Source organism: Bos mutus, chromosome 23 (assembly GCF_027580195.1).
Source record: "Bos mutus isolate GX-2022 chromosome 23, NWIPB_WYAK_1.1, whole genome shotgun sequence".
In the NCBI taxonomy this organism is placed as follows: Eukaryota; Metazoa; Chordata; class Mammalia; order Artiodactyla; family Bovidae; genus Bos; species Bos mutus.
In genome coordinates, this window is record NC_091639.1 from 21,971,616 (window position 1) to 21,995,838 (window position 24,223).

At 38.9% G+C, this 24,223-nt stretch overlaps 1 protein-coding gene across 1 annotated transcript; it reads left to right on the forward strand.

Moving 5' to 3' along the window:
* The first annotated feature begins 9,020 nt into the window (after positions 1-9,020).
* On the forward strand, positions 9,021-10,711 carry LOC102272404 (olfactory receptor 12D1). The gene is given in 5 exon segments (XM_070360957.1): positions 9,021-9,056; positions 9,930-10,106; positions 10,108-10,331; positions 10,460-10,529; positions 10,532-10,711. Coding segments are annotated over 5 exon segments (687 nt in total).
* The last annotated feature ends 13,512 nt before the right edge of the window (positions 10,712-24,223 follow it).

Genomic DNA, 24,223 nt, shown 5'->3' on the forward strand with positions numbered 1-24,223 from the left:
CCAGGCTCCCCTGTCCCTGGGATTCTCAAGGCAAGAACACTGGAGTGGGTTGCCATTTCCTTCTCCAATGCATAAGAGTGAAAAGTGAAAGTGAAGTTGCTCAGTCATGTCTGACTCTCAGCGACCCCATGGACTGTAGCCCACCAGGCTCCCCCATTCATGGGATTTTCCAGGCAAGAGTACTGGAGTGGGGTGCCATTGCCTTCTCCGAAATATAAATTCTAGAGGCAAAAAAAAAAAAAAAATCATTTGGAAGTTAATGCAATGATATAGTTGTGAAGTTAAGAAAGCTTGATTGTGAGGTGTAAGTGATGATACCAAAAAGGAAAGAAAAGGATAAAAATCAAAATCACTGTGAAGAAAAAAAAAATAGGTACATTTTGTGGTCATGTTTATTTTTCAGCCAAAGAGGAAAGAAAAATTAAAAAGAGCTAAAGGTTAAAGTTTGGGTGAGGAAATTTGGAGAATGGTAAAGTTATAGACGTAAAAAGGCATTCAGAGAAAAAGCTTATTTTGGCAAAGAAATGAATTTTAAATGACTCAGGTTTTCTGGTCTATCAGGGCACTGAGATTAAATGAAAAATATGTACAAGACATGAGCACAGTGATTATCACAGAGTGCTGAACAAATGTTAGCTCTTATTATTAATATTATTTTTCAATCAGAAATCTCCAAAGAATGTTTGAATATATTAAACTGATACTCAAGAGTTAGATAATAACAATTCATGTTATGTGGAAGAAGACAACATTTGACTCATGAAACTAATGAAGATCACATAGCATGAAATAAAAAACAAAGATCCAAATATCAAATTTTTGTTGACACCAAAATTTAGGGCATGAGAAAGAAAAATAAAGACAAAACTTTTGGTAAGGACAAAAGCCATGTAGACAGCAAAATTGACTTCCAGGTAACACACTTATCTCTGAAATGATTTTACTCTTTCATACTCAGTATTTTTAATGGTCAAATAATAAATAACAATAAATAACAAATTTAATTTAAAGGAGAGACTAAAAATTTTAAATTTATCTAAGAAAAAAAAGGTTAATTTTCAACATACAGTGTTTGTATCTTATCCTTAGTTCAACTTGGTCTTTTTTTTTCTTTTTAAATTAATTTTTATTTTTTTATTTTCAAAATGAATCCACTACAGGTATACATGTGTTCCCCATCCTGAACCTCCTCCTCCTCCTCCCATACCATCCTCTGGGCCGTCCTAGTGCACCAGCCCCAAGCATCCAGCATCGTGCATCGAACCTGGACTGGCAACTCATTTCCTACATGATATTTTACATGTTTCATTGCCATTCTCCCAAATCTTCCCACCTCTCCTCTCCCACAGTATATGTACCACTGCTTTCTTATCCATTCATCTGCTGATGGACATCTAGGTTGCTTCCATGTCTTGGCTATTATAAACAGTGCTGCGATGAACATTGGGGTACACGTGTCTCTTTCCCTTCTGCTTTCCTCAGTGTGTATGCCCAGCAGTGGGGTTGCTGGATCATAAGGCAGTTCTATTTCCAGGTTTTTAAGGAATCTCCACACTGTTCTCCATAGTGGCTGTACTAGTTTGCATTCCCACCAACAGTGTAAGAGGGTTCCCTTTTCTCCACACCCTCTCCAGCATTTATTATTTGTAGACTTTTGGATCGCAGCCATTCTGACTGGTATGAAATGGTACCTCATAGTGGTTTTGATTTGCATTTCTCTGATAATGAGTGATGTTGAGCGTCTTTTCATGTGTTTGTTAGCCATCTGTATGTCTTCTTTGGAGAAATGTCTATTTAGTTCTTTGGCCCATTTTTTGATTGGGTCGTTTATTTTTCTGGAGTTGAGCTGTAGGAGTTGCTTGTATATGTTTGAGATTAGTTGTTTGTCGGTTGTTTCATTTGCTATTATTTTCTCCCATTCTGAAGGCTGTCTTTTCACCTTGCTAATAGTTTCCTTTGATGTGCAGAAGCTTTTAAGGTTAATTAGGTCCCATTTCCAACATATGGAGGCTGAACAATACACTGCTGAATAACCAACAAATCACAGAAGAAATCAAAAAAGAAATCAAAATTTGCATAGAAACGAATGAAAATGAAAACACAACAACCCAAAACCTGTGGGACACGGTAAAAGCAGTCCTAAGGGGAAAGTTCATAGCAATACAGGCACACCTCAAGAAACAAGAAAAAAGTCAAATAAATAACCTAACTCTACACCTAAAGCAACTAGAAAAGGAAGAAATGAAGAATCCCAGGGTTAGTAGAAGGAAAGAAATCTTAAAAATTAGAGCAGAAATAAATGCAAAAGAAACAAAAGAGACCATAGCAAAAATCAACAAAACCAAAAGCTGGTTCTTTGAAAGGATAAATAAAATTGACAAACCATTAGCCAGACTCATCAAGAAACAAAGGGAGAAAAATCAAATCAACAAAATCAGAAACGAAAATGGAGAGATCACAACAGACAACACAGAAATACAAAGGATCATAAGAGACTACTATCAACAATTATATGCCAATAAATGGACAACGTGGAAGAAATGGACAAATTCTTAGAAAAGTACAACTTTCCAAAACTGGACCAGGAAGAAATAGAAAATCTTAACAGACCCATCACAAGCATGGAAATTGAAACTGTAATCAAAAATCTTCCAGCAAACAAAAGCCCAGGTCCAGACGGCTTCACAGCTGAATTCTACCAAAATTTAGAGAAGAGCTAACACCTATCCTGCTCAAACTCTTCCAGAAAATTGCAGAGGAAGGTAAACTTCCAAACTCATTCTATGAGGCCACCATCACCCTAATACCAAAACCTGACAAAGATCCCACAAAAAGAAAACTACAGGCCAATATCACTGAGATCATACACCATGATCAAGTGGGCTTTATCCCAGGGATGCAAGGATTCTTCAATATCCACAAATCAATCAATGTAATACACCACATTAACAAATTGAAAAATAAAACTATATGATTATCTCAATAGATGCAGAGAAAGCCTTTGACAAAATTCAACATCCATTTATGATAAAAACTCTCCAGAAAGCAGGAATAGAAGGAACATACTCAACATAATAAAAGCTATATATGACAAACCCACAGCAAACATTATCCTCAATGGTGAAAAATTGAAAGCATTTCTCTAAAGTCAGGAACAAGACAAGGGTGCCTACTTTCACCATTACTATTCAACATAGTTTTGGAAGTTTTGGCCACAGCAATCAGAGCAGAAAAAGAAATAAAAGGAATCCAAATTGAAAAGAAGAAGTAAAACTCTACTATTTGCAGATGACATGATCCTCTACATAGAAAACCCTAAAGACTCCACCAGAAAATTACTAGAACTAATCAATGACTATAGTAAAGTTGCAGGATATAAAATCAACACACAGAAATCCCTTGCATTCCTATACACTAATAATGAGAAACAGAAAGAGAAATTAAGGAAACAATTCCATTCACCATTGCAATGGAAAGAATAAAATACTTAGGAATATATCTACCTAAAGAAACTAAAGACCTATATATAGAAAAAACTATAAAACACTGGTGAAAGAAATCAAAGAGGACACTAATAGATGGAGAAATATACCATGTTCATGGATTGGAAGAATCAATATAGTGAAAATGAGTATACTACCCAAAGCAATTTATAGATTCAATGCAATCCCTATCAAGCTACCAACAGTATTCTTCACAGAGCTAGAACAAATAATTTCACAATTTGTATGGAAATACAAAAAACCTAGAATAGCCAAAGCGATCTTGAGAAAGAAGAATGGAACTGAGGAATCAACTCACCTGACTTCAGGCTCTACTACAAAGCCACAGTTATCAAGACAGTATGGTACTGGCACAAAGACAGAAATATTGATCAATGGAATAAAATAGAAAGCCCAGAGATAAATCCACACACATATGGACACCTTATCTTTGACAAAGGAGGCAAGAATATACAATGGATTAAAGACAATCTTTAACAAGACTTCCTTCCCATTCAGGTCATCTATAAAAATAGTATGCTGCTGCTGCTGCTAAGTCGCTTCAGTCATGTCCGACTCTGTGTGACCCCATAGACGGCAGCCCACTAGGCTTCTCTGTCCCTGGGATTCTCCAGGCAAGAATACTGGAGTGGGTTGCCATTTCCTTCTACAAGAAAAATAGTATAGATGATCTTATTTGCAAAACAAGTAAGGCAGGCTTAATATTTGCAGACTTGTGACTCAGACCATAAAGCGCCTGCCTACTATGAGGGAGACTTGGGTTCGATCTCTGGGTCTGGAAGATTCTCTGAAGAAGGAAATGCAACCCACTCCAGTGCTCTTGCCTGGAAAATCCCATGGACAGAGGAGCCCGGTAGTCTACAGTCCATGGGGTCGCAAAGAGTTGGATGCCACCGAGCGCCTTCACTTCCTATAGCTCAGTTGGTAAAGAATCTGCCTGCAATGCAGGAGACCCCGGTTCAATTACTGGGTCGGGAAGATCTCCTGGAAAAAGGATAGGCTACCACTCCAGTATTCTCAGGCTTCCTTTGTGCCTCAGATGGCAAAAGAATCTGCCTGTAATGTGGGAGACCAGGGATTGATCCCCTGGAGGAGGGTATGCTTCAGTATTCTTGCATGGAGAATCCCATGGACAGAGAAGCCTAGCAGGCTACAATTCATAGGTTTGCAAAAAGTCAGACATGGCTGAAGCAACTGATCACGCATACACAGTGTTCATGGCTAGCCTACCAAGGGGGACCTCTGAGGTTGTGGTAGCCCACCTGATTGTTGGTTGCCACACCAGGGTGTGGTTTCTGACTAGACCACATCTCTGCCCCTCATATACATCTTGATATGGCCTTTTATTTATATCCTTAGTTGTATAGAATCTGTTCTGCTAGTCTTTGGTCTGTTTTCAGAGATAATTGTCTTATATACAGTTGTAGTTTTGGTGTGTTCATGGGAGGAGGTGAACTCAGGAACTTCCTACTCCACCATCTTGATCTGGAACCAAGAATGGGTGAAATTTTTTTTCTTTAATTAATTAATTTATTTTAATTGGAGGCTAATTATTTTACAATATTGTGGTGGTTTTTGCCATACATTGACATGAATCAGCCGTGAGTGTACATGTCCCCCATCCTGAACCCTCCTCCCACCTCCCTCCCCATCCCATCCCTCAGAGTTATCCCAGTGCACCAGCCCTGAGCACCCTGTCTCATGTATTGAAATTGGACTGGTGATCTATTTCACATATGGCAATATACACGTTTCAAAGCTATTCTCTCAAATCATCCCACCCTTGCCTTCTCCCACAGAGTCTAAAAGTCTGTTCTTTACATCTGTGTCTCTTTTGCTATCTCACATATATGGTCATTGTTACCATCTTTCTAAATTCCATATATATGTGTTAGTATACTGTATTGGTGTTTTTCTTTCTGACTTACTTTGCTCTGTATAATAGGCTCCAGTTTTATCCACCTCATTAGAACTGATTCAAATGCATTCTTTTTAATAGCTGAGTAATATTCCATTCTGTATATATACCACAGCTTTCTTATCCATTCATTTTCTGATGGACATCTAGGTTGCTTCCATGTCCTAGCTATTGTAAGTAGTGCTGCAATGAACATTGGGGTACACGTATCTCTTTCAATTCTGGTTTCCTTGGTGTGTATGCCCAGCAGTGGGATTGCTGGGTCCTATGGCAGTTCTTTTTTTTTTAATATAAATTTATTTATTTTAATTGGAGGTTAATTACTTTACAATATTGTATTGGTTTTGCCATACATCAACATGAATCTGCCACAGGTATACACGTGTTCTCCATCCTGAACCCCCCTCCTGTCTCTCTCCGTACCATCCCTCTGGGTCGTCCCAGTGATATTTTAAAGTATTAGATTTTTTTGTGATTCACTTTGAATCCTAGTTTCACAGTGTATTGCTATAAATTTGGAAATTTGTTAAAATCCTTCGAGCCTTGGGTTTTTGTGCTCCATGATTTTAATATCCTCCTCATTGGGCTTTTATAAAAATTAAATAATCTGACACAGGTAAAGAACTCAGAACAATAACTTACACATAAAATGAGCACACAATAAATGTTATCTTTATATAATATTTGCAACATATTACATAGCAAGGAACTCCTGAAAAGCAACAAAAATGAAAAATTGATAGAACGATGGATAAAGGATATTGTCCCTGACTCACAATGGGCACTCGGTAAAAGTTAGGTTCATTTCCCTTTCCCATTCATTATCTACCATTTGTTATCAAGGTGGAATGCTTCTGTCATGTCCAGTGCTGTGGGATATGTGGAAGCTGCCACTATCGTTGCTGGGTTGGGGGCCCAAGTCATGGATGCCTCCACAGCTGGAGGGATGGGGTCACAGACCTCACTGTTGATGCCCATTTGCTTTGGCTCTGATTACCCCTGTGGTTGGGAAGTCAGAGTCATGGGCACCACCTGCTACTATTGGGTTCTCTGGGGCTTTGTGATTAGCTGCTGTAGCCAGTGGGCAAGGGATATGCTGGGATTGTAGGCACCAATTCTGCTGTTCCTCAATTTTGTCTCCTTTATGGGTTCCAGTCCACCCTCTTCTAGATGAAAAGATGTGTGGAATTCTCTGACACTCTGGTGTGTTTGGCAGAGGCAGCTTGTTGAGCTGTGGGTGTTTTACTGGTTATAAGTTGAAGGGGAGAAATACAAGGAGCATCTCACTCTGCCATGATGCTAATGTGATTCCCACTCCTTAACTCATATTGCCAATTTTCTTTTCATCATATATACCAAAGAGTATTTCCAAGATAATTTGCAAAATGAAAAAGTGAATTTATGCCTCTGTCCTAGGAAATGAAAGGACATTGAATAGCCACTGAAATCCTGCTGCTGTCTATAATTCTGAAACAAAGGGACAAAAGCAGTAAAGAAAATAGGAAGAATTAAAAAAAAATGGAACTAAAGAAAAGAATTCCCCAAGCTTACCTCATCATGTTGTATGTGTGAAAAACATTCTTCTCGGTACCCAGGAGACATTCTCCCCTAGGATTTTCTTGTGCAGAAATATGTGACCCATAAAAAGGCAGGCAACTTTTCAAAAAGGGAAGAAACGACATCTCAAAATAAAGAGCTTATAATACAATCTCAGCAAGAGCCATCCTTTCAAATATTTTTCTACTGTTATCATTAGGAGTGTCAACCCAAAAAGCTTTCTTACCTATGAATCTGAATACTCAATCAGGTAAGAGGATAAAATAAAAGACAGGCTGGGAAGTTGCCCATATTTTCTATCTCTTAGTAAGTGATCTGTCTGCTTGCTAGGATGAAAATTAAATACCCAGTGTTAAGAGCTGATTTCCTGTCTTATGATGGACTCCTCATTGTGTTTGTGGATTATGAAAGCACTTTACTCCCCACAGTTGTATTGCCAAGTCACATACCTCATTCAATGCTCCTGCTTCTCTAGACATTCTTCAAATTCAATCTTTAATGTCTAAATATTGACATAGTGAAAGAAATAATTTAGAACAGAGGAATCTAATTGTTAATTTTCTTTAGAAATTAGGAAAGGGGTGTGTGTGTGTGTGTTTGTGTGTGTGTGTGTGTGTGTGTGTGTGTGTGTTTTGTTTATTGAATAATTTTTGTCTGTGTCAGAAAACCAAGATGATATTTGTGTTGTGATGATAAGGTGTTTTGATTTATTTATTCCCAGAATAATTTTTGATAATATTTTTCAGGTTGGTCAGAAAACCAAGATGATATTTGCTATATCATTTTTATTTTAAACAAAAATAAAATAAAATTATTAAAAAAAAAATAAGAAAAAAACAGTGATGCTATTTAAAAAATCTACTGAGTTATTTGAAATAGCCCTTTTTGAAGATGTGTAGAGATCAGATAATTTTCTCAATTTTTCTTTCAGAGATAAACCTAAAACTCTATGATTTCCCTCAAAGTGTTTCCCAGTCCATTCACTTTTTTACTCTAGTCAAATCATTTTCTTTTGCCCTCAGTTATTTCTCAAAATTGAACTATCCACCCCTCCAATATCTGCATCTCTCTTCAAACTTCCTTACAGCTCTTACTTTTTTCTCAGTGCTTTCATATCTATAAGTTTTCTACCCACCTTTGCTTCTTCTCTCACAATATGCAAGGGTTAATTCATTACATCAGCAAATAAAAGGAACAAAGAGGAAGCAATTTTATGTACTTATATCTGCTTTTGTCAGGGTACCTGAAGGAAAACAATATACTTTGTAAATAATAGAGGAAAAAAAGATTCAAAAGGTTTCCTGCCTTTCAGTAAATAGGGCAAATTTAGTCAAATATCAAACTTCATTACAGCTAATTTCCTTACAGTTCCTTAAGAGTTTTAGCCTTCACTAAAGAAAAGACTTCAGTCCCATCAATGAAATTAAAATTAATGCTTTCCTGTAGTAGAAAACAAGAATTTTATTTAACAGAAAAGTCAAAAGAGAAAACGCAATTTTCAAGTGAGAGAAATTTGTGACAATTTGGGAGAGAGTTGCTATAAAGCACATAGACTTGGCCAGTGACACACTGACAGAACTGTTAGGGGAAGCACGCTGACTGAAACCGCTCACCCCGGCACCAGGGTAACCATTTGCATGAGTTGTTTTACGCCAGGAGGTCCTAGTAAGGAACATGGAACTAATAAGCCTCCACCAACTGGAAGAGTTCAGGAAAGGTCAAAAGGAGACACCACATATCCGACCACCTCCCAGAATCCTTCTCACTGGCATCCATCTTGGCTGAACAAGGTGTACACCACCAGGAAGGACTCTGAGTCAGAATGATTGGCTAAAGACAACCCAGAAACTAATAAAACCCATCACCATAAAACCCGAGACTGCAGAGCCACATGGCAGAGCAGTTCTGGGTTCCCTTACCCTGCTGCTCTCCAGCCGGGCGCCCTTTCCCAACAAAATCTCTTGCTTTGTCAGCACATGTGTCTCCTCAGACAATTCATTTCTGAGTGTTAGACAAGAGCCCAGTTTTGGGCCCTGGAAGGGATGCCCCTTCCTGCAACAGAACTAGAAGTGAAGAAGGTAAATCGCACGTGGGGTAGAATATTCCTTAATATTTGAAGAGCATATTTATTGCAGACAAAATGAAAATGGAACTTCAGAAAGCGGATCATTCAGAAAACATAAGATTTTAAGAGGGTTGAACTCACATACTTCAAAGAGAGGTCAGTGTAAGGTAAAATAAGAACTAGTGAGCTCATTTGAGGAAGAATTTTTCTTATCCAGGGATTTGGCAATTTGGGAAATGAAAGAGAGTCCCAGTGCAACTAGAGAGAAGAAGCATAAGAACATTTGTCATCAAAGTAATAATTTGGGGATCCTGTTTTGAGATAATTTATATTTACATATAAATTTATATTTTCTCAGATTGTAGGAAAAAACTAAGCTCACTATCACATAAAGCAGTAGTAAAATTTCAAATTTACCTCTGGCTAATGTCTGACTAATGTGGTCTTATTTCTTAGCTGGGACTTCCCTGGTACTCAGCTGGTGAAGAATCTGCCTGCAACGCAGGAGTCCCCAGTTCAATTCCTGGGTTGGAAAGATCCCCTGTAGGAGGGCATGGCAACCCACTCCAGTATTCTTGCCTGGAGAATCCCCATGGACACAGGAGCGTGGCGGGCTACAGTCCATGGGGTCACAAAGAGTCGGATACGACTGAGGGACTAAGTACAGCACAGCACATTTCTTACCCCAGTAAGGTTTTATGACTTTTCCAAGTGTGAGAGTCAGAAAGAGATCAGTATAAGAACACCACTAGCTCCACTAACATTCTAAGAGGAGGAAAAGTTATTACTATTATTTGAAAGAGCACTTTGGTTTTTTAAAAAAGAATTTGTAGTTGTAATGTTTTCATCCCTGTCAATTGTTTTAAATTTAAAATACTTACGATAGCTTATTAGGTATAGAGACAGCGGTGTGGTGGAATACTTAAAAAGTTGCTTCCATATCTGCTTCTCCACGGTGACTCTGCCAAAGATGCTGGAGAACTTCCTCTCTACACACAAAGCAATTTCTTTCTTGGGATGCATAAGCCAGCTTCATTTCTTCCACTTCCTGGGCAGCACAGAGGTCCATGTTGTTGGCCGTGATGGCCTTTGACCGCTTTGTGGCTATCTGCAAACCACTTCATTACACTCTTATCATGAATCATCAGGTCTGTACCCAGATGGCTGTCACTGTCTGGATCATTGGTTTTTTCCATGCCCTGCTGCACTCAGTAATGACCTCTCGCTTAAACTTCTGTGGTTCCAACCACATCCATCACTTCTTCTGTGATGTTAAGCCATTGCTGGAGTTGGCCTGTGGGAACACTGACCTCAATGAGTGGCTACTTCAATACTGTCACAGGGACCATTGCCATGGGCCCATTCTTTCTAACCCTTCTCTCCTATTTCTATATTATTATCTATCTTTTCTTCAAGACCCATTCTTGCAGCATGCTTCCATAAAGCACTGTCTACTTGTGCCTCCCACTTCATGGTAGTTGTTCTTTTTTATTTGGCCCTGTTTTTTTCATTTACATTCGTCCTGCCTCAGGTAGCTCCATGGACCAGGAACGGATCATTGCCATTATGTACAGTGTGGTCACTCCTGTACTAAATCCACTGATCTATACTTTGAGGAACAAGGAAGTAAAGGGGGCCTTGAAGAGGGTGATCAGAAGGAGGCCCTGACTTGAAGAAGTCTAGAGAACTCTTAGAGGTATAAATAAACAAGCAATGAGACAGTTGAGATGTGAAATAATACTGCTTTTCTAATTGTTTACTGTTTGCCAGCAAACTATCAAAGCTATGGTTTTTCCAGTAGTCAAAAATGGATGTGAGTGGTGGACCATAAAGAAAGCTCACTGAAGAACTAGTTTTGAACAGTGGTGTTGGATGGTTGGATGGACATCAAACTGACTCAATGGAATAGTTGAAAATTTATTGTAAGGACCAATGCTGAAGCTTTTTTTTTTTGCTTTGGAAGTTGAAAAGTGATGGGAAAGATTGAAGCCTGGGGATGACAGAGAAGATCCATGGGTCACAAACATGAGTTGCGGTGCCTTAGTTGGTGATGGACAGGAAGCCTGTCAACTCCAACAAAGAGTTGGATACTACTGAGCTACTGAACTGAACTGATACATGCATATAAGAGAGGGAATAATATAAAGGAAAAATAACTGGGAAAGTCTAGCCTAGGGCTCAACAATACATTCTTAGGTAATAGAAAGGAAATCTGAGCAAATGGAATACTAGCCATGGAAGTCTAATGCTGAATTTGTTTTTGAGATATTAGTTGATAAAATTTATTTGTTATATATTGTAATAAGCTCTTCTCTGAATTTAGTTATAGAAATATGTCTCTATTGCCCATGTAGTGTGCAGATAGGTTGTTTTAAAGCCTATCCATATGATCCCTCCATATTAGCACATTTTAATGTGAGATGTAAAATTATGACACTTTCAAATTTTGAAGATTTTAATTTAGGAGCATAATAACTCAGTTAGAAAAGTAAATGTTAATTCACATGATTGAAGGGGAATTTTTAAGAGGTAGTCATGATTTCTTGTTATCCAAGCAAAGAAGCAAAATAGTAATTAAAGAAAATGACATTGTAATCATGAATTACAATGAAAATGAAACTCCAATACTTTGGTCACCTGATGCCAAGAGCTGACTCATTTGAAAAGTCCCTGATGCTGGGAAAGATTGAAGGTGGGAGGAGAAGGGGATGACAGAGGATGAGATGGTTGGATGGCATCACCGACTCAATGGACATCAGTTTGGGTAAATTCCGGGAGTTGGTGATGGATAGGGAGGCCTGGCATGCTGCAGTCCATGGGTTTGCAAAGAGTTGGACAGGACAGAGGGACTGAAGTGAACAGAATCATGAATTAACAGAAAACAAACAATGGTTCATCTAAGGAGTTTGGGAACCACTATTTTCAGAGATTTTTGGAAGTCATTGGCCAAACTGTCAAGGATTACTGTGAAATGTTATTTAAAATGGAGGCAGGTTGAAAAAGCATCTCAAGAATATCTTTTCCTTATTTGTGACTTATTTTTTCACTCAACTTATGGTCATGGAAAATGTTGATTTATAGAATTTCCCCCTTTTTTTGTTTTGTTTTCCTACTCTATTTCAACAAACTGAAATGCAATGTAATATGATGTAATACAGGAGAAATATTAAGAATAAATAAAATTAGTTTTCTTTCCCTTGTACTCATGTTCAGTCACAACTCTTTGCTACTCCATGGACTGAAGGCCACCAGGCTCCTCTGTCCATGGGATTTTCCAGGCAAGAACACTGGAGTGGATTTCTGTTCCTCCTCCTTCTTCCCCTTACTTGGCAACTTTATACTAAGTAAAAGCAATGAGGCCATAATTTCTGAGATGTTTCTGCAGCTAATAGTAAAGACGCAGTATGTTTCTTGGTGTCTCAGTATCTAGGAGTGGCTCTTGGCCCAATCATAAGGTGTCAGCATTTATAACTCTTCAGATACACACACGGGGCCTCCCAGCTGGTTCAGTGGGTGAATACCCTGGCTGCAATGCAGGAGATGCCAGAGATGTGGGTTCAATTCCTGGGTCAGGAAAATGCCCCCAGAGGAGGGCACGGCAACCCACTCCAGTATTGTCACCTGGAAAATCCCATAGACAGAGAAGTCTGGTGGCCTACAGTCCATGGAGTTGTAAAGAGTCATACACAACTGAAGTGACTGAGCATAGATATACACATAGGCAAGACTATGAAAGTTATTTTGAACTGTTGGATTGACCATTCAAACCTCCTGCTTTTACTTTTGCATACCCAAATAACTTGGTTCTGATTTCATGCTTGTACTACTTCTATCTTCCTGCTCAGTCTTCTTTAACCCATCAATTCAGGTCTTTAGATGAGAGAAGGCATTTGTGGATAAGGTATATTCCAACTTGAACTATCTCAGACTAGCTTTTACAGTCAGTTGTAATTTGTTCTATAATCCAATCTGAATGGATGTTATGAACTACAGAAGAACAATAGAGCTCTGATTTTATATTGCTGCATAAAAACAAGAGGAACTAAAGAGGCTTTTGAAGAAAGTGAAAGAAGAGAGTGAAAAAGTTGGCTCAAAACTCAACATTCCAAAAACTAAGATCATGGCATCTAGTCCCCCAATGCATGGCAAATAGATGGGGAAACAATGGAAACCGTGAGACACTTTATTTTGGGAACTCCAAAATCACTGCAGATGGTGACTGCACCCATAAAATTAAAAGACCTTTGCTCCTTGGAAGATCAGCTATGACCAACCTAGATAGCATATAAAAAGCAGGGACATTATTCTGCCAACAAAGGTCTGTCTAGTCAAAGCTATGGTTTTTCCAGTAGTCATGTATGGATCTGAGAGTTGGACCATAAAGAAAGCTGAGTGCCAAAGAATTGATACTTTTGAACTGTGGTGTTGGAGAAGACTCTTGAGAGTCCCTTGGACTGCAAGGAGATCCAACCAGTCCATCCTAAAGGAAATCAGTCCTGAATATTCATTGAAAGGACTGATGCTAAAGCTGAAGCTCCAATACTTTGGCCACCTGATACAAAGAACTGACTCATTGGAAAAGACCCTGATGCTGGGAAAGATTGAAGGCAGGAGGAGAAGGGGCTAACAGAGGATGAGATGGTTGGATGACATCACTGATTCAATGGATATGAGTTTGAGTAGGCTCTGGGAGTTGGTGATGGACAGGGAAGCCTGGCATGTTGCAGTCCATGGGATAGCAAAGATTCAGACATGACCTAGCAACTGAACTGACTGATAACACAATAGTACTCAAAATTTTACTGATTTAAAAAAAAAAACCACTTTTTTCATTAAATTGCATTATTCCATGGGCCAGAAAACAGAAAGATTTGACTCTGCTAAAGAAAGTCTGGGTCCTCTTGGTTAAGTTAACTTGAACAGTTGTTCATGGAATAACTAGGACCTGATAAAATGTTTCCCTGTGTTTCTCTCTCCAGTTTCTCTTTGTAACAGTTGGACATAGAATGGCTGGGAACTGATAAAATCTTCCCCTTTTTTTTCTCTCCTCCTCCACTTTCTCCTTGTGACTACCCTGTACTTCCTCAGCAGGGATAATGCAGGGACTCAGAGGGCCAACAGACTAAGGCAAAAGCTGTTAGTCATTGAGAGAAAAACCCCATAGCCAGAATTAACATCATTTCTATCATATTCTATTAGTTTAAGAAGTTACAGATTTTTCTTCATATTTCTTCATAGAGAGAGAAAATAAATCCTACCTTTCAAGGGAAAGAGTGTCAAAGAATTGTGGCCATCAGTCCCATCTCTAACTGTTGCAGAAACCAGTACTCGAGAAACCAAGCACCACACTCGGAGAGTTGGAGAACTCAGGTTTATTTCACTGGTGGGCCCAGAGGAGTTAACTCTCCAAGCTCTGAGCCCCAAACAAAGCAGTTACAGAGTTTTTTATACACAACAGTGGATTTGCAGGGGCTAAAGCAATTGCAAAGAGCAGGACAAGGGTGAGTGAGATAAACTCCTGTTCCTAGTATTGTGAGTCCCACTTTCTGAGACCTATGTGATCTAGACTTTGCAAGGAGCAAGCTGGGTTACAGAGGCAGAAGGAGAAGAAAGTTATATAAAATTTTAAATTTTCCTCTTCATAACTACAAATAGCTTTCATAGTCCTCATGTACAAAGTACACTTACTCCCTCTCCTAGTTCTAAAATGTATAACATTACAACATCAGTTCAAAGTCTTTCTTTTCATCAAATCAAGGTACAAATGGGGCTTCTTGTGTAGATCCTTCAAGTATGATTTCTTGTAGTCTGAAGAACTTAGAATAAAGAGTCAAATTATCTGCCCATCACAAACTCAACAAATAATGATACAATAGATATAGAATGACCAAAACAGAAAACTTTTATTGTAAAAGGGGAAAATGGGAGGCACATAACAGCAACAGGACATCCCTGGGGGCTCAGATGGTAAAGCGTCTGCCTACATGCGGGAGACCTGGGTTCAATCCCTGGGTCAGGAAGATTCCCTGGAGAAGGAAATGGCAACCAACTCCAGTACTCTTGCCTAGAAAATCCCATGGATGGAGGAGCTTGGTGCAGGCTACTGTCCATGGGGTCACAAAGAGTCGGGCATGACTGAGCGACTTCACTTTAACAGCAACATAGTAGTAGTAAACTCCAAGAGGGGGCATTTTTCTAAATTTGCCCCTAAAGCCCAATATGATGAAATTCTTTTTAAAAAATTTTCAGATCAGACAGATCAATGAAATTATTTTTAAAAATAGGCCTCCCTTTTCACCAACTGAGTTCACTCAGACTCCGTCCATCAGTAGGTTATTAAGATCATATCCCCTTCTCCTCCTGCCCCAATCCCTCCCAGCATCAAGTCTTTTAGACAAATGCCATATTCACAAAGCTCTTTGATACAAGCTTTTCTCTGAGTTGGGCTGAGGGTCAGAGTACTTTGGAACAATATTGTTAAGATTTCTAGGAACATTTTTGTCTGGTTGAAAGTCTATAAGTCTTGTCCTTAAGATTCTTAGAGATTTTCTTATCTAGCATAGAGCATCTAGGAGACCTGACCTTAAGTCTTTTAGAATCTAATCTAGGTTTCCTGTTTATTTTACTGAGGTCCCAACAAAGGATCTTACAGCCACATCCTTGAGATCTCTAACCAAAGACCACATTTTCCTCCCAGCACCCAGAATTTGATCTTTGCCTCAACATCATTTTTACTTTGATAACCTTCTACCATATAAAGTATCTAGGACTTACATACAGTTAAACTTTTGAGTCTAAACTGTCCTGGCTTCTTTAATTTTCCTCTAAATTCTGCTTGAAAGCTGAATGGTTTGGTTTTTAGCTCATCTCATTCCTTATGTATTTTATAATAGTCAACTAAAAGAAATTGCTTGGAACTTTCACAATTCTTCCTGGTAGTCTCCTCAGCAAGATATATGGGCTCAGGGTGACGTCAGCATCATGGCTGTATGGCTCCCTTTGCCGCCGCTCCCCTTCCATCTAAAACCAGTAAAACATCCATAACTTAACAAAGTTGCCTCTGCCCAACACCCCAAGATGCCAGAGAATTCCACATATCTGTTCATATAAGTGTTTGGACTAGAACATATAGAAAAGGCACAACCAGAAGCAGAGGAGGGGTGGGGATTATAATTCCCAGCCTGCAGGGAGAGCAGCTGAACCTACGGTCCCAGAAAACAGAGTATCTTCAGGGGAGACAACACATGACTCCAGCCTCCGAGCCTCAGCAGTCCCCATGGCCACAGGCAACCAAGTGGCAGAGACAGTGAGGCCTGGGACCCCATCCCGCTAGTTGTGGAGACACTCCAACTCCAGGCAGCGTCCACCCACAGCAGCAATGCCCATGAACCCAACAACCCCGGGCAATATGGGGACCCTCCCAACCCTGGCTCTCCAGCCACCTCCACCCTTTTCCTGTGGTGGCTGGAGCCTGCAACACAGGAGGCCCTGGGTGCAGTGGATGTGCCAGCCATTCCAGTGCCCTAGGTGGCAATGCCAGTGACACCAGATGGGCAAGGCGCTAACAACCCCGGAGGCACAAGCAGTGACAACAGGAGTACTGGATGACACCTTGACAGAGGTGCTAGGGGGAGCAAAGTGCCAATTCTCAAGTGTAACCAGAGGTAGCTCGGGTAAGGGAAACCAAAAACTTATGCAGCAGTGCGACCACTAGGAACCAAAGATAAGACCTCTCCTTTCTAACTTTTGAGTCCGCAGAATCAAATAAAAAATAAAAAGTTTTACCTACAGAAGAAAGTGAAAGTTGCGCAGTCGTGTATGCAGTAGTGCCACCTACAAGGAACCAAAGGAAAGCCCTCTAATTTCTAACTTGTTGAATCTTCAGAATCAAGTTTAAAAATAAAAAGTCTTACCTACAGAAGAAAGTGAAGTTGCACAGTTGTGTCAGAATCTTTAAAGCTGCACAGTCATGCCCAAGTCTTAGCGACTCCCATGGACTATACAGTCGATGGAATTCTCTAGGTTAGAATACTGAAATGGGTAGCCTTTTCCTTCTCCAGGGGATCTTCCCAAGCCAGGGATCAAACCCAGGTCTCACACTTTGCAGGAGGATTCTTTACCAGCTGAGCCACAAAGGAAGTCCAAGAATGCTGGAGTGGGTAGCCTATCCCTTCTCCAGAGGATCTTCCTGACCCAGGAATCAACCCAGGGTCTCCTGCTTTGCACGCAGATTCTTTACCTACTGAGCTATCAGGGAAGCCCACCTATAGAAGAAAGGTGTTTGCAACTACAAATGCACTAAAAGGAACAACTCATCAAACACCATTATGGACCACTGTAACACATTACCACAAAAGAAAATGACAGTTCTCCAGAAATCAGACTTAAAATATAATGTCCTCTAACAGATAAAGAATTTTAAATAGCTGCCATAAAAAAAAAAAAAAAAAAAAAAAAAAAACTGCAGCCAAAGTCACATGCAGTGAAGAACTTTAGAAATATCCTTTTAATATATGAAAGAAAAATAAAGGTTTCCACTACTGCATCCCTGCTACTGTAATAGATCTCAGCCAATGTAATTAAATAATAAAATAAATAGGAAATAAAAGAAGAGGAAGGGAAGAGACAAAAATCTTTTTTTCTTAAATAATACATGAAATGGGTGTACACATATTCCCCCCATACCATTTTTGACATTATAAAAACTGTAAATTATCCAAAATGAGTTGAAAACTTCCGTTCACACAAAAACCTGCGCATGGATGTTCATAGCAGCTTTATTTATAACTGCTGAAATTTAGAAGTAAACAAGATGCCCTTCAACAGGTGAATAGATACTGGTGCATCCTTACACATGCCTGCATGCTCAGTCTCAGTTGTGTCCAACTCTTTGTGACCCCATGGACTGTAGCCCACCAGGCTCCTCTGTCCTTGGAATTTTCCAGGCAAGGATACTGGAACAGGTTGCCATTTCTTCTTCCAGGGGAACGTCCCAACCCAGAGACTGAATCCACATCTCCTGCCTTTCTTGCACTGGCAGGCAGATTCTTTACTAACTGTGCCACCTGGGAAGCCATATCCATACAATGGATAGGTAAAAAAAAAAAAAAAAAAGCACAGCTATCAAGCCACAAAAAGACATGAAGGCATCTTAAAGGCATATTAATAAGTGAAAGAAGATTCCAAGTACATGGCATTCTGGAAAAGGCAAAACTGAAGACAATAAAAAGATCAGTGGTTGCCAGGAGTCTGGGGAGGGAAAGATAAAGAGATCTAACTTGGGATTTTTAGGGCAGGAAAACCATTCTGTGTGACACTGTAACTGTGGATACCTGACATTATGCATTCGTCCAAACCCATAGAATGTACAACACAAAAAATGAAACACGATGTAAATGGTGGGCTAGAGAAGGAAATGGCAACCCACTCCAGTGTACTTGTCTGGGAAATTCTATGGACAAAGGAGCCTGGCTGGCTACAGTCCATGGGGTCGCAAGAGTCAGACACGACCTCACGAATAAACCACCACCACCACATGGGCTTAATCAGGAATGATGTGCCAGTGTTGATTCATTGATTGTAACAAAGGTATTTCTCTGTAGAGATGTTGGTAGTGAGGAGGCTGTGTGGGAAACAAAGAGGGGTTATGTAGGAACTATGTATTTTCTGCTCAATTCTTCTGTGAAACTAAAAGTGCTCTGAAAGTCTGTTCATTTAAAACAGCAACAATAAAATCGATGTAAATAAGAAGCAAATTTAAAATGAATTTGAAGCTTAAGTAATGCTGCCTAATACAAAACCAACATATACAAATCAAATATTCAGCTACAGCAATAATGATTATATAGAAAAGTTAGTAGGATATGAAATACAACTAAAAATAGAAATGAATTCACTTTTTAAAAATGAACAAAACTTACAAAAATTTTTCTATCCAAAGATTTAAATTAAAACTGAATAAAAGTAGCAATATATCACATTTAAATATGAGATAATTAAATACTGTAACAGATCATTTGTACAAAAAAAAAAAAAAAAATAAATCCAATAGACTTTAAAGAAAATTCCACAATCAGTTCAAAGGGAATAATGAAGGAGACCACACAATTAATGAATAATGTTCCCACCTAGACCACTCACTCTAGAGTCTGAGCAGGTCAGTTCACTTCAGTTCAGTTCAGTCTTTCAGTCATGTCAGACTCTTTGCAACCCCATGGACTGCAGCATGCCAGGCCTCCCTGTCCATCACCAACTCCTGGAGTTTACTCAAACTCATGTCCATGAGTCAGTGATGCCATCCAACCATCTCATCCTCTGTCGACCCCTTCTCCTCCTGCCTTCAATCTTTCCCAGCATCAGGGTCTTTTCCAATGAGTCAGTTCTCCGCAAAGGTGGCCAAAATATTAGAGCTTCAGCTTTAGCATCAGTCCTTACAATGAATATTCAGGACTGATTTCCTTTAGGATGGACTGATTGGATCTTCTTGCAGTCCAAGGGACTCTCAAGAGTCTTCTCCAACACCACAGTTCATAAACATCAATTCTTCAGCACTCAGCTTTCTTTATAGTCCAATTCTCACATCCATACATGGCTACTGGAAAAAATATAGCTCTGACTAGACAGACCTTTGTTGGCAAAGTAATGCCTCTGCTTTTTAATATGCTATCTAGGTTGGTCATAACTTTTCTTCCAAGGAGCAAGCGTATTTTAATTTCATGGCTGCAATCACCATCTGCAGTGATTTTGGAGCCCCCCAAAATTAAATCTCTCACTGTTTCCATTGTTTCCCCATCCATTTGCCATGAAGTGATGGGAACAGATGCCATGATCTTAGTTTTCTGAGTGTTGAGCTTTAAGCCAACTTTTTCACTCTCCTCTTTCACTTTAATCAAGAGGCTCTTCAGCTCTTCTTCACTTTCTGCCATAAGGGTGGTGTCATCTGCATATCTGAGGTTATTGATATTTCTCCTAGCAATCTTGATTCCAGCTTGTGTTTCATCCAGCCAGCATTTCTCATAATGTTCTCTGCATAAAAGTTAAATAAGCACAGTGACAATATACAGCCTTGACATACTCCTATTTGGAATACTTATATTTCCTATTTGGAAACAGTCTGTTGCTCCATGTCCAGTTCTAACTCTTGCTTCCTGACCTGCATACAGATTTGTCAAGAGGCAGGTCAGGTAGTCTGGTATTCCCATCTCTTTCAGAATTTTCCACAGTTTATTGTGGTTCACACAGTCAAAGGCTTTGGCATAGTCAATAAAGCAGAAATAGATGTTTTTCTGGAACTCTCTTGCTTTTTCGATGATCCAACAGATGTTGGCAATTTGATCTCTAGTTCCTCTGCCTTTTCTAAACCAGCTTGACCATCTGGAAATTAATGGTTCATGTACTGTTGAAGCCTGGCTTAAAGAATTTTGAGTATTAGTTTACTAGTGTGTGAGATGAGTGCAATTCTGCAGGAGTTTGAGCATTCTTTGGCATTGCCTTTCTTTGGGATTGAAATGAAAACTGACCTTTTCCAGTGTTCTGGCCACTGCTGAGTTTTTCAAATTTGCTGGGATATTGAGTGCAGCATTTTTACAGCATCATCTTTTAGGATTTGAAATAGCTTATCTGGAATTCTATCACCACCACTAGCTTTGTTCATAGTGATGTTTCCTAAGGCCCACTTGATTTCATATTCCAGGATGTCTGGTTCTAGGTGAGTGATCATACCATCATGATTATCTGGGTCATGAAGATCTTTTTTGTATAGTTCTTCTGTGTATTCTTGCCACCTCTTCTTAGTATCTTCTGCTTCTGTTAAGTCCATACCATTTCTGTCCTTTATTGTGCCCATCTTTGCATGAAATGTGCCCTTGGTACCTCTAATTTTCTTGAAGAGCTCTCTAGTCCTTCCCATTCTATTGAATAGAAATATTGAATGATAAGCAGGTCAGGCTTATCAAAGGCATGGAGTCACAGAGAAAGTGGCTATTTTGTTTGAGCCACAGAACTTCAACTGGGCCCATCAGGGCCACAACCAATCCATCCACCATTAAGCCAAATAGACGGGCTATGTCCACCAGCTCCAAGTACCATCTGGGAGTGGCAGAGAGGGTAATAATTACTAGTAGGGATTATATTCTTTGACAACCACCCAGAAGCATCCAGCTATCCTGGGAGAGTCAAAGATAAAGAACTGGATCAAGGAACCAGCCATAGAAATAAATACCTCCTGCAGGAAGCCCTTTAGCATTTTTGGCATCACTTTAAACAGAAATAAAAATATATGGACTGAGAACAATATTTTACACAATGAGTATACAATAATTCTTATTGATTTGTATTCTATTTATAGCATATCCTAGAACAAGAAACTATTAATGTGATGAATATGTAATGAGTTTCAGCAAAGCAAGAAAAATAAACTGCAGTAGAAAGATATATAAAGTACATGGCATTCATAACTGTAATTAGAAAACTTTGATAGATGTTAGATCACATACAGGTACTCCTTCAATGAATCAGATAAATTATTTTTACCTAAAGGATATAGGAAGAAGTGAAGATACACATTGGAGAGACCAGCCTCATTCTCCCAGAGAGAAATGTGAGCTCAGGGACTCCAAAATTAAAGAAAATATTTTAGTGTTAATACCAACAGTGAAGAATCAGATTTAGAAGAAACAAAAACAATACTACTTCTCCATATTCCTCTTTTTTTTTTTTGTTTTCCATAGAACCACAGTAATAAATGAGTAGAATATTTAAAATGATAATCATCTTTCTGTATGGATCAATGGGATATGACTGGCCCTCATTCCTTAACTGTCATTGCCCAATTTCCTTCCATTTTATAGTTTTTCCAGGGAAGTCCCCAAGATGAGAAAGTGTATCCAAATCTCTGTCCCAGGAAATGAAAGGTAATTAAAGAAATCCTGAGGTCCTTGAGAACTCAAACTGTTTGTGGTTCTAAAACTAAGAAAGAAACACAGTAAGCAAAAAAAAGGAACAACAAAAAAAATGGAACTCAAGATAGAAATTCCCCAAGGAGAATTCTCTTATATTGCAGGTATAGAAAGGTAACTTGTTTATTCTTTCAATAATCCTCCCAAACCCCAGGGACACTCTCTCTCAGGCTTTTTGATATATTTAAAGATCTGTGGATCATAAAAGACAGGCAGAATTTCAGAAAGAAGAGTTTTAGAAGATGAAGAGCTTATACTGTAATTCCAATATAAACTATCACATCAAATATTTTTCTACTCTTTATTTTTCAAAAATTTTTCTACTATTTACTTTTCAGGAGTGTCAACCTGATAAGCCTTCTTAACTGTGAATTTGAACACTCAATCAGGTAGGAGAATGAACCAGGAGACAGGCTGGAGAGTTGTCCATATTATCTGTCTTCTTGCCTGTATTAAATTTACAAGCCAAGGATTTAGACCTGTTTCTTATCTTATAATGAACCTTGTGTTTGTGGATTATGAAGACTCTTTGTTGCCTACATTTTTATTGCCATATCTCTAGATATTCTCAAAAGTAGATATGTAATTGATAAATATTCAAGATGCAGTGAAATAAATCATTTAGTACAGAAAATTTCATTTATTTTTTTAAATGTTAGGAAAAGGTTTTTTCTCCAAATGAATTTTTGATACGATTTTGTTTTGTGTAGAGAACCAAAAATAATATCTGGCATGACAATTATATCTTGATCAGGAGTCATAGAGTTTAACAGTTTACAAAATATACATGGCTATTAAGGAAAATTAATAATAATTATTAATTTCCCTGATGCTGGGAAAGATTGAAGGTGGGAGGAGAAGGGGATGACAGGATGAGATAGTTGGATGGCATCACCAACTCAATGGACATGAGTTTGAGTAAACTTTGGGAGCTGGTGATGGACAGGCAGGAGGCCTGGCATGCTCCTTGCAGTCCATTTTATTGGCACAAGTCCATTGGATACGACTGAGTAACTGAACTGGACTGATTATGGAAAATTACTCTGAATCCCTTGAAGCCAGTCTTTCATAAAGGTGTAATAAAAGTTAGATAATTTCTCAAACTTTATCTGGTTATAAAGCCTAGAATCCCACAGGATCCCTAGAAATGTCCCCTAATTCACTTTTTTATTTTAGTCACTTAAAATCTTTTGTCTCTCCTCTCAGGGATTTTCCAAACTTGAGATGATTTCCTTTTATAGGGAACACTTTAATGTTTGCATCTCTATTCAGATTCTTATAGCTCTTATTATCCTTTCATTGTCTTTTTTTCTGAAGTGAAACCCTTCAGGTGGTTTCCTACTAAGTCAAGAGACAGCAGTGAGGGGAGTGCTTAAAAGTTTCCCCTCTGTTAGAGCTGACTTGGGATGACAAAAAGGGAAGTTGTATCAGAATGTAGAAGTTCACAGCCAGATAAGATGATAAGGCTGGCATCTCTGAAATGTTCCCTAGTTGAATCTCTTTTTGAAAAAAAAAATCAAATCTTAAACCTAATGAAGAAAAAAAGTTTGAAACATTCCCTTTTACCAACATGTAACCAATAATATTTATTTAGATTAAGATTTCCAAATATTATATTATTTCTCATTGCTGTAAATCTTAAAAAAACAATGGTTTCTCTCCCTCAGAATAGCACTGTGGTGGAGTGTAAAGGAAAATCTTTCAGCAGGAGGCCTTTGGTTCTGATGAAAGTGAAAGTGGCTCAGTCATGTCCGGCTCTTTGAATTCTCCTGGCCAGAAAAATATTAATGATAAATCTAATTCTTCTGTTTCAGTAATCTCCCCAACCCACGGGATCAAATTTAAGGTCTCCCCATCAAAAGGTGGATTGTTTAGAGGAAAAGCCACTGTGGGACTCTGTTTCCATCAGAGATAGCATTTCATATGTTGTTTTGTTTTCTTTCAAGTGATGCTGAATCAAACCTCAGTCACTGAATTTCTCCTCCTGGGAGTGACAGACATCCAAGTACTGCAGCCTGTTCTCTTTGTGGTTTTCCTTGCAATTTACATTGTCAATTTGGCTGGAAATGGAGCCATCCTGATGGTTGTCATCTCTGATCCAAGACTTCATTCTCCTATGTATTTTTTCCTGGGAAACCTGTCATGTCTAGATATCTGCTACTCCACAGTGACTCTGCCAAAGATGCTGGAGAACTTCCTCTCTACACACAAAGCAATTTCTTTC